We start from the raw sequence: 12,864 nt of genomic DNA on the forward strand, positions 1-12,864 counted from the left end.
GGTGATGCAAAAATGGTCCAAACATTGACCCCAAAACCATGATGTGATCAGTGATCCGACTAGGAAATAAAGGCCTGATTTAGTGTTTATTCATTTATTTTCTTTTCAGCTTAGTCACTTTATTAATCCAGGGTCACCACAGCGGATTGAACCGCCAACTTATCCAGCATATGTTTTACACAGCGGATGCCCTTCCAGCTGCAACCCATCACTAGAAAACACCAATACCCGATTTAGTGTTGTTACTTAGAAACTAAGTTGCTATTATTATTATTATAGCCTCAATTTAACCAGGAAAAGTAGATTAAAAATCTCTTTTACAAGAGTGACCTGGCGCAAAACCATTCAAAGCACATGTGTGCACTGCACAAGGGATCTCAAAACTGGAGCGGTGTGCATGCTGAATGTCCACACTGTTCTGGTGATGAAATCCCTGGCATACCCATAAGAGCTGCAGTATACTTTGGGCTTAATGCTGCTTGTGTCAACAGAAACGGGTTCAGCGAGCACCTCGCACTTGCTGCATCGTTTCCAACAAGCAAACAAGCGCTGACCTGTGCCAAGTAGTAAAACCCGCAGCCTTAGGGGCATTCTGGCCATTCCTGAGGTTATAACTACTCAGAATTACATTCTTGGGTTTGAGAACTACACGTCCATCTGAGACTGGTCCATATTAAATCCAGGAGAGTTCAGTCAGCGTAGAAGCATTCAGGTCTTCTTCTTCAAGACATTTAATGACACTGACTTTTTATTTGCATCTCTTAAAAGCACAATATATACTATTGTTCACTAAAATATCCAGAAACACTGGAGTAATGTGTTATATTTTGTACTTGTATTTTGACTTGAGTACTTGCATTATCCCAAACGTTTGTAAGAATGTTCAAACGCAGAGAACTGCTCAGTTTTATCTAGTGAGACAGAGGTTTTCTAAAATGCAGCTTTATCAGGCTTTAATATGATGTGTGTTTTATTTGACTGCACAGAGCAGCATTATAGCAGAAGCCTACAAGGTGTTCAGTCTGATAAAACAGCTCTGCATCTTCTCCATGTGATCACGAGCTGAAAACCCGGATGGAGTGAGGCATAATTAAAGCTCTGCTGTTTTCCTGCTGCATCAGGCTCGTCTGCCATCAGCTACTGCTTCAGCGTTTCTCTCATTTCAGTCTTAAGGCTTGTACACACCGGGACGCTTTTCGTTTGCGTTTATCGTCAGCGTTTTTCCGAGATGTTTTTCCAGATTCAAACACAAGCGATTTTCACTGGCGTCGAGCAGAAGAGCATGCAAAATCACTCCTTGACGTTAGATGGCGCTACACAGCTTTAAGCTTCTGACACCCGATTGTAACACAGAAGAAGAAAACAGGAAGTTGACACGCTTGCTGTTAAAGTTACTGGCAATAGAGTGAAGGAACTATGACGTCACTTTGCAGGCTAATTGGCTGCTAGCATAAAACTGGTTCCCGAAGATTGCAAATAATAAGCTCTGTGTTCAAACACTGTTCATTACACTTACACGTTTTGTCCAGCCGGATAATCCTCACACGAAAATACAACTTTGAGCACTTTTGGATCTTATATACAAACGCAAGAACTGAAAAGCTAACATTAGGCTATAAACGGACTACTGTGCCCTCGGGGCGCTCGTCTGTGACGCCAGAAGCAGCCCATACAGTCACATATGCTATCCATTTTATGGAGGAGTGTAAATATTGCAGTTACAACCGAGTTAAATGTTCAGATGAAGGAAAAAAAAGACGAAAAATCACTTGATGACGTGAAAATGACAGTTAACATGCATGTATTTTAACACATTTATTCACACGTTTGCATTACTGAGAGCAGGACAGAGACAGGCTGCACTGGTGAGCATCTTCATGTTATCGTTTATTAAAATAAAAGATCAGCAAATGAATCCGTCTCGACAGCCTTTACAAGTGAAGACATTATCTACACACAATCTGAATTCCCAAATAGAAAATGACTACAAACTATAAAGTTCTATTAATGAAAATACCTAAATAACAGAAAAATCCAAATGTCCAACGCAAGCGAGCTGCACTCCAGACCAGATCAGCATGATGACGTATATTATCTCCGACGCCGCCTGTAATCCCATTTAGCAACTTGATAGCAACCGTCTTTTTAAAGAAGCATAACCGATTTAAAAACTCAAGAGTGTGCTGTAACTGATGTGTTTTATGTCGTAGAACAAAACGTGAAAGTATCTTGGGTTTGTGTTAGCCACGAACCTTATTTAAGCGATTTTACTGAAACACCATTGAACAAAACCCATTGACTTTGGGACGAGGGAACCAGAACTGCTAAAATGCTAACTCGCTTCCGGGTTTTTGCATACAAATTGACGTCATAGTTCCTCCACTCTATTCGAACAAGCATGGATTGTTCAAGCAGCAGCTCTGGCAATGAAGAAACGATCATTGTTCACCAGTGTAAATAGCAGCTCTACGTTCATATCGCCTCTTGGCATCTTCTTCAATGTGCGCTCGACAGTTTTGCACTTGAGCGCCCCCACGTGCTGTTTACTGTGATTTCGGCAGCTCCGTGGACGTAAACAAAAGTGGCAATCTGATTGGTGGAGAAGATTTTGACATAGAACATGAGGGTTTCTTTAAAAATGACACTTTTACGACTGGCGTTTTGCACGTTGGTGCCATAGACTGTAAAATATATGGACGTAGTATCCGTGACGTCACCCATAGGTTTCTAAAGAGCGCAAAAGAAGCCACAAGTAGGCGCGGCCAACTGTCGCCATTTTGTTCGCGCGTCATCACAGCCACGGCGGGATACCAAACAAGGGCAAAGAGGCGGAGAGTGGGTGGAGCTACAGACACCTGCTGGCATTTTGCTTGGACCTGGTTCATTCACACTTTACTTTGGGAGAAATGCTCAATACTATATCACCTGCGACTCGTTTGTGTTCTGACCACTTGTGCTTGGTTGTACACTATATCAATAAAGTGTTTAGACCTGTAAAAACACTGCTGTAATACATTGAACCACTAAACATTGTTCTTATGACGTTTTTCAGCAGGAGGAAAACGCAAATTACCGCCAAACACTTCAGATATAGTCTGTGTTAGCTAATGCAAGACTATTGATGAACTCCAGCATAACACTGAATGACAACGCTTTAGATGACTGAACTAGAGCCTACAGCTGATCAATCTGATAGATTCTGGAGTGCAGTACAGCTCTAAATATAAATATAAATGATCTTAAATAAAACAAATACATGTATAGAGATGGTATATAAGTATATAACTTTACTCACATGGGAAACGGAGGCCACGTGAATGGTTTGTGAGCACAATTAAGTGCACTCAGCATGCCATGCCATCTAATAATTGTAGGAAACAAGTCCAAAAGGCAGTTGACTGTGTAAAGCCACATAAAACAACACAGAAATACAATAAATATGCCGAGATCGGTGGCTAATCTGCAGGATTCAGCTGAGGTGATGTGACGGCGACCAACGAGACCTAGCTGTCAATCAAGTTGCCACTCCCTTAATTATGCAAACTTAATATAACTTAATATAAAGGAAACGGATGAGTTATAAAAAAATTCCCCCCCTCACAGTTGTCATGAAGGGTAATATTAGCTGTATTAACCAAAATCTTTTTTGTAGCAGGCTGTAAACACCTTTTTTCTGCTGTAGAGTTGGCCATTCTAACAGTGGACTCAATGGAAATTTGCTCTATTTTGGAGCCAGGATCAGCCAGGACTAGCGGAATTTCGGATGAATTGCAGTTTTAGTTACTTCTGTACTGGCTTCCTGAGGGAGAGCGGGAGGTTGCCGCTTGGTTGGTGCGCACAATCACATTAGCGCCCTTTATTCAGTCACGAGGCATAAGATGTCGGCAGAAAACGAGAGCAAAAAGCGTCGCGGTGTTCACGGGCCTTTACTTTGCCTCACACTACCATGATAATAAGTGTTGAATACTTCACTCATCATCAACAGGATTTCTGCAGAAGCCCCGTAGGATGATGAGGACCACAACATTCACAGCTTCCTCAAAATACACCTTTATTTGTTGTGAATACACACCCTCTAGTGGCCACAACCACATACTGTGCCTTTAATATGTGCATAAAGTTTTAGTATAAATGAAAACAGAATGTTTAAACCTAATAACAGCAATCCAACTGAGGGCATAAACAAGGAATGAAAGAGAACTCCACTTGTGTTAGCCCAAGTGTGAAAAGACCCTGGGAAAAAAAACAGAGGTATCTGTTGGGACATCCTAAATGACTAACTCACTTCTTCAGTTGGGTGGTCTACATCGTATTATAATGAACAGGCCATGACGGGGTGAAATGTCTAAGGCCATGGATACGAGCCAGATAACTCCGCTATTGTGACAGAGATGGTTTGTGTGTTTCAGGGAGGATTTCTCAATCCTCCAGTGGCTCTGGCGCGGGGCATCTGTGAAAGACTCTTTTCATGTGTGGGTAACGGCAGAAATCCATCAGAAGGCATGAATGTGGCCTATTGACGGACAGGGAAATGTCATGTCTGGGAGGCAGACTGACTCATGGCATACGGGTCGGCTGCGGATGGCCGTTTCTCCGGGTATTGAGTATTGTTGAGCAATTGAACAAGTCTATCACACAACATTTAAGTGTCACAATTCAAGGGTTAGAGTGAGTTACTTCTACAAAACAAACCAGAATCAATGCTCTGAATATATCAAAACGTTTTTGATCAAGAAACTCTGCTGTTGCTGTATGAAAGGGAAAGCATGTGTGTGTGTTTGACAACTGAACAGGGATATGAACTGGTTCCTGGGCCCATCCTGTAAACCTGAAGACAGAGAGGAGGATTATTGGGTCTTTCTCACCTTAGAGTCAGAGTTGAGCTCCAGGGCTGGACCGTTATCTCCACCGGCGGCAGAGTCCACGGCACGACTGTAATCGCTTATGTTGACCATAGGAGCTACACACACACGCACACACAGACAGAGAGAGAGAGGGAAACAGAAATGCTTAAAACTACTCGGACTCCTCATATGTTTATATTTTTAACCCTTGTGTGCTGTTGGGGATGTTCTCACCCCCTCTGGGGTGATTTTGAGTCTTAATTTGGCCACAACTTTCTCTCAGTTTCAGCAAATGAAATGATTTTTGGTGACAAATCTTACTTTGACACATTCTGAGAACATTCTTTCAACAAAAAACAAAAAAACCGCTGAAGTATACACTCTGAACAAATTGACTTACCTTTCATTGTGTTGGGGGCTGTTTTTACCCTATTGACTTCTGTAATAGACATTTTGTGATTGCAAAGCAATGACAGCATTTAAAAATGACAAATTTGACCTCTTCCAACAGGGAAACCCACCAACATCCAAGAATGCATGACTATTTGGTGCCATGGATTTGCAATCAAAAAATGTGGTTACAAAGGAAGTCAGTAGGGCAAAAAAAAAACAGCCACCAACATAACCATACCCGTCAACCCTCCCGTTTTTCCCGGGATTCTCCCGTATTTTACAGTTCTATCCCGCTATCATGGCGTAAAGGTATGTTCCTGTGTTTCTCCCGTATTTCTCTAAAGGGTGGCAAGAAACATTAAAGAGCCGAGCCTCCCTATTTTGTCTAAGCAGAGTCAGACCTTACTGTCCTAACGAAATCATTAATAATCAAGGCATGATCAGATTTAATTGTGCTCAAATAAGCGTCATCTAGAGGCCTTTGCCTTTTATATAAGCCACTTCTGATACCAAATGATCAACTAGAAGTAAACTTATTATGTGTCGTTGCTAAAACTTGGATGGGCGACAAGACTTTTGTCAGGTAGTGTACATGCAAATCAACACTGTTTTAAAGCACACTAGCTTACAGACATCCTTAAGACTAACATACTGTTTTTTTGAGCATATATATATTATACAGTTTCAATCAACAATATAAAAAAGGCTCAAATATTTTTGTGTAAATATACATACAGAACAACGCAGAAAAGACAAACAATGTGGAGGTAGAATTCAATTTTGTAGCAAGAAGTACAATAAGAGTTTATATATATATATATGGATGGATGGATGGATGGATGGATGGATGGATGGATGGATGGATGGATGGATGGATGGATGGATGGATGGATGGATGGATGGATGGATGGATTGATGATGGATGGATGGATGGATGGATGGATGGACTGATAGATAGATAGATAGATAGATGGATGGATGGATGGATGGATGGATATGTAGATGGATGGATGGATGGATGGATGAATATGTGGATGGATGGATGGACGGACGGACAGACAGACAGGCAGATAGATGGACAGACGGATGGATGGATGGATAGACTGATGGATGATAGATAGATGGATGGATGGATGGATGGATAGATGGACAGATAGACCGACAGACAGACAGACAGACGGATGGATAGACGGATAGATAGATGGACAGAGAGACAGACAGACAGACAGAGAGATGGACGGATGGACGGATGGATGGATGGATGGATGGATGGATGGATGGATAGATAGATAGATAGATAGATGGATAGATGGATAGATGGATAGACAGATATATAGATATATACATATATGAAAAAAATGTAAGAAAATACGTGTTTATGCAGATACTGATTGTAAGACGTCTATGAAGGGTTGCCAAATATTCTAAAAACCTGAGAGATTGATCTTCAACAGATATCTAGTTCTTTCTAAATGAAAAGTATTGGAGAGATCTGGAAGCCACATTTTGTCAGTAGGTGTCGTTGGTTCTTTCCATGACATCAAAAGTCATTTTTTGCAGTAATAAGAGAGTAGGAAATGAACCGCTGTTGGGCTGAAGTAAATTTTCTAAAGAACTCTGATGTGCCAAGAATAATCAACAATGGTTCAGGTAACAGTGCAGTCTTAAAAAGTCCTGACAGTACATTAAATGCATCAGACCAGTAGCTTGTGACCTTCGGGCAAGAAAAAAAAAGCATGGAAAAGTGTTGCATTAAGGGACTGACATTTATCACAATTGGATAAAGCGTTCGGGAAAATGTTGTGGATCTTTACTTTTGAAAAGTGAAGCCTATGTATAATTTCGAATTGTATAAGACGATGTCCCATTAACATACTGTTAATAACATCTAAAAAACTTTATTTTAATTTCATGGGACCCTTAAGTGCACTTATTCTTGTTTACAATTTGTTAGATGTCTCAGTGTGAATGCACTACCATTTACACAACAAAAAGGCGTAGAATAGTGAATAAGTACGCAATCTGGGATGTACCTAAAAAGAACTACACTCCTAAAAATAGAGCACTAACTCCCAAGCATGCGCCATAACCCGTGAGGCCGTTCTCCATTAAAAAGGCCTGAATAATGAATTGGACAGCACAGAGGAGCACGTGAGCGCTCTTTTTTTCCCATCGGCGTGACCTGCTTTGAGCGCTATGAAAGTAGGCTAATGTAGGCTGCGCTGCTGGGACGTCCATCTCATCATGTCTCTGTGTGTGCCAGCTTCGAGATCTGGGGCAGTGGTAGCACCGCACACGACCACCAGGGGGCGACAGCAGCATTATCAACAGTGCCGAGGAAAAACAGGGTCATTTTAATGGAGAATTCTGAAAAGCTTTCAGCAGCGCTCTCTCTGATTAAACAGGAATCGATGGAGCGTTTCTGTGCTGCACTTCAGCAGAACAGATGATGTGTTTTCTGTGCAATGATGGATTATTGAGCGTCTGTCCTGAGATGCTGTTATGCATTCGTAGCTCTTTGTGAGAGGAATAATTTCAGGTCTGCATTATTGAGCATGTCTTAGACTGTTCACACACTAGCCTCCAAACACCAGACCATTCTTAAAAAAATGAATGACCTCTATACTTTAAACCACTAGATGGAACCACTGCAAGCCTTAAAATCGCACTTCAAGCTAAATACTAGTATCTTTCCAAATAACGAGCAAAACATTGTCATAAAAAGTGTGAAAAGGGTTTCCCCCTCATTTATTCCTCATCTTTTGCATGTTTGTCTCGCAATGTTTCAGATCTTAAAACCAATTTAAATGTTAATCAAAGATAACACACACACACACAAGCGTCCAGTATCATACAGTGACAAAAGCAGAAGTGAAGGTTTTTATTACTAGGGGAGAACTAAATCCAAAACTACACAGCCCTGTGTGAAACATGTTTGTTTGCATTTGGACAAAAAAAACAAAAGACTTAGTTAAAGTCCTGACCTGAATCCAATTGAGATGCCTTAAAAACAGAACTAAAAAAGCAGTTCATGCTCAAAAACCATTCAAAGAGGCAGAATTACGACAATTCTGCAAAGATGACAGGGCAAAATGTCCTCCACAGCACTGTAACAAACTCACTGAAAGAGTGCCCTGTAAAGGAGTTTACAGTTTTGTGCTTTGTTTTCCCTTAAAAATAAAAATGTATGATTTGTTGACTAATATTATCTTTGACTAATATTTACATTTGATTGAAGATCTGTCGACCTATCAATCTAGCCGGCATTATCCTGGATGAAACCCAGGCATTAAAGAAAGCCGATCAGATATATCCCATCCTCATTTTGATTTATTTCAAATCCTTTCTTCAGGATGTCTGCCTGTCTGTGTGTCCATCCATCATCCATCCATCCATCAATCCATCCATCCATCCATCCATCCATCCATCCATCCATCCATCCGTCTGTCCATCTATCTGTCTGTCTGTCTGTCCGTCCGTCCGTCCGTCTGTCCATCCATCCATCCATCCATCCATCTACATATTCATCCATCCATCCATCTACATATTCATCCATCCATCCATCCGTCTGTCCATCTATCTGTCTGTCTGTCTGTCCGTCCGTCCGTCCGTCTGTCCATCCATCCATCCATCCATCTACATATTCATCCATCCATCCATCTACATATCCATCCATCCATCTACATATTCATCCATCCATCCATCCATCTACATATTCATCCATCCATCCATCCATCCATCTACATATCCATCCATCCATCTACATATTCATCCATCCATCCATCCATCTACATATCCATCCATCCATCTACATATTCATCCATCCATCCATCCATCCATCCATCCATCCATCTACATATCCATCCATCCATCTACATATTCATCCATCCATCCATCCATCTACATATCCATCCATCCATCTACATATTCATCCATGCATCCATCCATCTATCCATCCATCCATCCATTCATCCATCATCAATCAATCCATCCATCCATCTACCATCAATCAATCCATCCATCCATCTACATATTCATCCATCCATCCATCCATCTACATATTCATCCATCCATCCATCCATCTACATATCCATCCATCCATCTACATATTCATCCATCCATCCATCTACATATTCATCCATCCATCCATCCATCTACATATCCATCCATCCATCTACATATTCATCCATCCATCCATCCATCCATCCATCTACATATTCATCCATCCATCCATCCATCTACATATCCATCCATCCATCTACATATTCATCCATCCATCCATCCATCCATCCATCTACATATCCATCCATCCATCTACATATTCATCCATCCATCCATCCATCCATCCATCTACATATTCATCCATCCATCCATCCATCCATCTACATATCCATCCATCCATCTACATATTCATCCATGCATCCATCCATCTATCCATCCATCCATCCATTCATCCATCATCAATCAATCCATCCATCCATCCATCTACCATCAATCAATCCATCCATCCATCTATCCATCCATTTATCTATCATCAATCCATCCATCCATCCATCTACCATCAATCAATCCATCCATCCATTTATCATCAATTCATCCATCCATCCATCCATCCATCTACATATTCATCCATCCATCCATCCATCCATCCACCCATCCATCTATCTATCATCAATCCATCCATCCATCTATCCATCCATCCATCCATCTATCATCAATTCATCCATCCATCCATTCATATAGCATCAATCTATCCATCCATCCATCCATCCATCCATCATCAAGCAATCAATCAATCCATCCATAAATCCATCTATCTATCATCAATCCATCCATCCATCTGTCCGTCCGTCTATCTGTCTATCTAATGAATATATAAAGGTTCCTGCGACTGTTGTGCCTATAAAAGCCTCATTTCCTCCAGCAGAGGCTCTAAACTCATCTCTCCTGCTCCTGCGCAGACAGGAAACAGATGTCCCTCATTTCCTGTGTCTGTCCATGAGCCGGGACAATGAGGCTGCATCTATTCATGCACACGGACTCAACAATACTACACAAAAATCACAGCTTTGTGGAAAACATTTCAGGAGATGAGAACCACAGCCATCGACAAACAACAGAGTAAAACAACAAACAAGCCTGAGGTCATGAATATAGAGACGGAGTGCTGATGTGGCAGCGAGTGTGTGTTACCTCCGTCCAGGCTGCGGGAGATGCGTTTGCTGGAGGTGCGCTGGAAGTACGGCGTGGGCCGGTCGATGAGGGTGCTGGCCTGCCTCGCCTGTGCCTGCGTCCGCCCGCTGTAGCGGAACTTAGAGCCCAGAGTCAGAAACTTGCTCTTAGTGGGCTGTTCAGGAGACGTCAACCTGCGCACAGAGCACATATCAGCACTCAAGACATGATTGTGTGTGTGTGTGTGTGTGTGTGTGTGTGTGTGTGTGTGTGTGAGATTCACCTGAAGAAGGTGTGATGTTCCACACACACTTTCCAGACTCTTTTGGCAGCGCGGTGATTGGGCAGCTTGAAGCCCACGGTGCTCTCGAACTGCTCAGCCTAAAACACACACACGCATATGCACGCACATGCACGCAAGCACACACACACACACGATCAACATCTACATACACACAAGTGATGGGTATATTCATGGTAAAAGAGGTCAGTGTCGGTCAGGCAGAGGTGTGTGTGTGTGTGTATGTGAGTGCATGTGTCTGAGTGTGTATGTGCATGTATTTGTGTGTGTAAGCGTATGTTTGTGTGTGGATATATGTGTGTGATTGTGTGTGTATATGTATATGCATGTGCGCATGCGTGTGTGTTTCTGTGTGTGGGTGTATGCATATGTTTGTGTGTCTGTTAATATGTGTGCGTGTGTATGTGTACTGTATATGTATGCGCATGTATGTGTGTGTGTCTGTGTATGGGTGTATGCATGTGTGTGTGCGTGCATGTGTATATATATGCATGTATGCGTGTATGTGTGTGCATGTGTATGCGTGCATGTGTGTGTGTGCATAAATATGTGCATGTACGTACGTGTGCATGCATGTGTGCATATGTGTAAATGTGTGTGTGTGTATGCGTGCATGTGTGTGTGCATGTGTTTGTGTATATATGCATGTGTGTGTGCATGCGTGCATGTGTGTGTGTGCGCGTGTCTACATGTTTCTGTGTGTGTACGTGAGTGCATGTGTCTGTGTGTGGGTGTATGCGTATGTTTGTGTGTCTGTGTGTGCCTAAGTGTGTATTTGTATTTGTTTGTGCATGTGTGTGTATATGTGCATGTGTCTATGTGTAAATGTGTGTGTGTGTGTGTGTGTGTGTGTGTGTGTGTGTGTGTGTGTGTGTGTGTGTGTGTGTGTGTGTGTGTGTGTGTATGCGTGTGTGTCGCACCTCTCCCGGCCTGATCTTGATGTAGAAGTTGCTGCGCTTGTAGGAAATCTTGAGGATTTTGGGCCAAGCGAAGCGGTTTATCCGCAGACGGTCCTTATAGATTAACAAACCGTTCGCACACACTCCCAACATGATGTCCACTCCCTCAGAGTCCTGTCAAACACACACCATCACGACCATCAGCACCTCAAAACACTCACGATATTACAATCACAAACAGCGCAACAATAACGGGCGCATGTCTTTTATTCTGTCTGCAGGGTGTCATGGTGGCTCAGTGGTGAGTTCTGTAAGATTATAGCAAGAAGGTTCCAAGTTCGAGATCCGGCTGGGTCAGTTGGCATTTCTGTGTGGAGTTTGCATGTTCTCCCTGTGTTGGCGTGGGTTTCCTCTGGGTGCTCTGGTACCCCCGCAGCTTGGCTTGTATTGAACTATCAACATTGAACATTCATCAGTAGTAACGTGCACTTTTCTTTGTTGTAAACAATATACAGTGGTTAAGAAAAGTAATCAGACTTGAGGTCATTGTTATTGAATGGCCAGGCCAGAGCCCTAACTTAAACCATATTGAGCATTTCTGGAGAGACCTAAAATGGCTGTCCACCAATGTTTACCAAACAACCAACAGAACTGGAGGAGATCTGTAAGGAGGAATGACAGAGGAAACCCTAATCCAAACTAGTGACAGTACATCTTTCCCGAATACACTCTCGAATGTATTTGATCAAAAGGGGGCTTCTGATAAAGTACTGAGCAAAGGGTCTGAATACTTATGACCATGTGATATTTCCCTTTTTCTTTTTTGGTAAATCTGCAAAAATGTTTGTTAATATTTTAGCAAATTGCTGCAATATAACAAAGAGTGAAAACTCAGAGGGGGTCTGAATACTCTCCACACCCACTGTATAAGCGATAATAATATGAAAAATCAATTGTGAATCAAATCATCAGAAACTCCCTCAATGTTTTAATGTGATTCTCCATCACTGCAGCCACTCGAGCACTTATCTTTTACGTAACGCCATAAACGGGTCTTTATTGCGGAGGCTTGTGGGCCGTGATTATTGATCCGGCTGTGTTAAGCGTGCGGCTCTGAGAGAAATCAATGTGGCCGATAAGCGGCTGAACTCAGACTTGGTGTCTCCGCAAGAGGCTTTTAACAGGATCAGAGCTCAGGGCGATCTTTCACACACACTGACATGACCTGCTCATCTGCAAATCACTAATCTCCACA

At 42.1% G+C, this 12,864-nt stretch overlaps 1 protein-coding gene across 50 annotated transcripts in view; it reads right to left on the reverse strand.

The window, feature by feature from the left end:
* Nucleotides 1-12,864, reverse strand: part of wu:fi46h04 — a 132,646-nt gene that overhangs the window by 30,694 nt on the left and 89,088 nt on the right. For all 50 annotated transcript variants that reach the window (XM_073934021.1, XM_073934019.1, XM_073934008.1 and 47 more), the window contains exons 10-13: nt 11,631-11,783; nt 10,693-10,790; nt 10,431-10,603; nt 4,866-4,960 (exon numbers count right to left, since the gene is read on the reverse strand). In XM_073934021.1, the coding sequence (XP_073790122.1) occupies nt 4,866-4,960; nt 10,431-10,603; nt 10,693-10,790; nt 11,631-11,783 (519 nt within the window). The remainder of the gene's footprint in view (nt 1-4,865; nt 4,961-10,430; nt 10,604-10,692; nt 10,791-11,630; nt 11,784-12,864) is intronic.

The sequence above is a fragment of the Danio rerio genome, chromosome 20 (assembly GCF_049306965.1).
Source record: "Danio rerio strain Tuebingen ecotype United States chromosome 20, GRCz12tu, whole genome shotgun sequence".
NCBI classification, from domain to species: domain Eukaryota; kingdom Metazoa; phylum Chordata; class Actinopteri; order Cypriniformes; family Danionidae; genus Danio; species Danio rerio.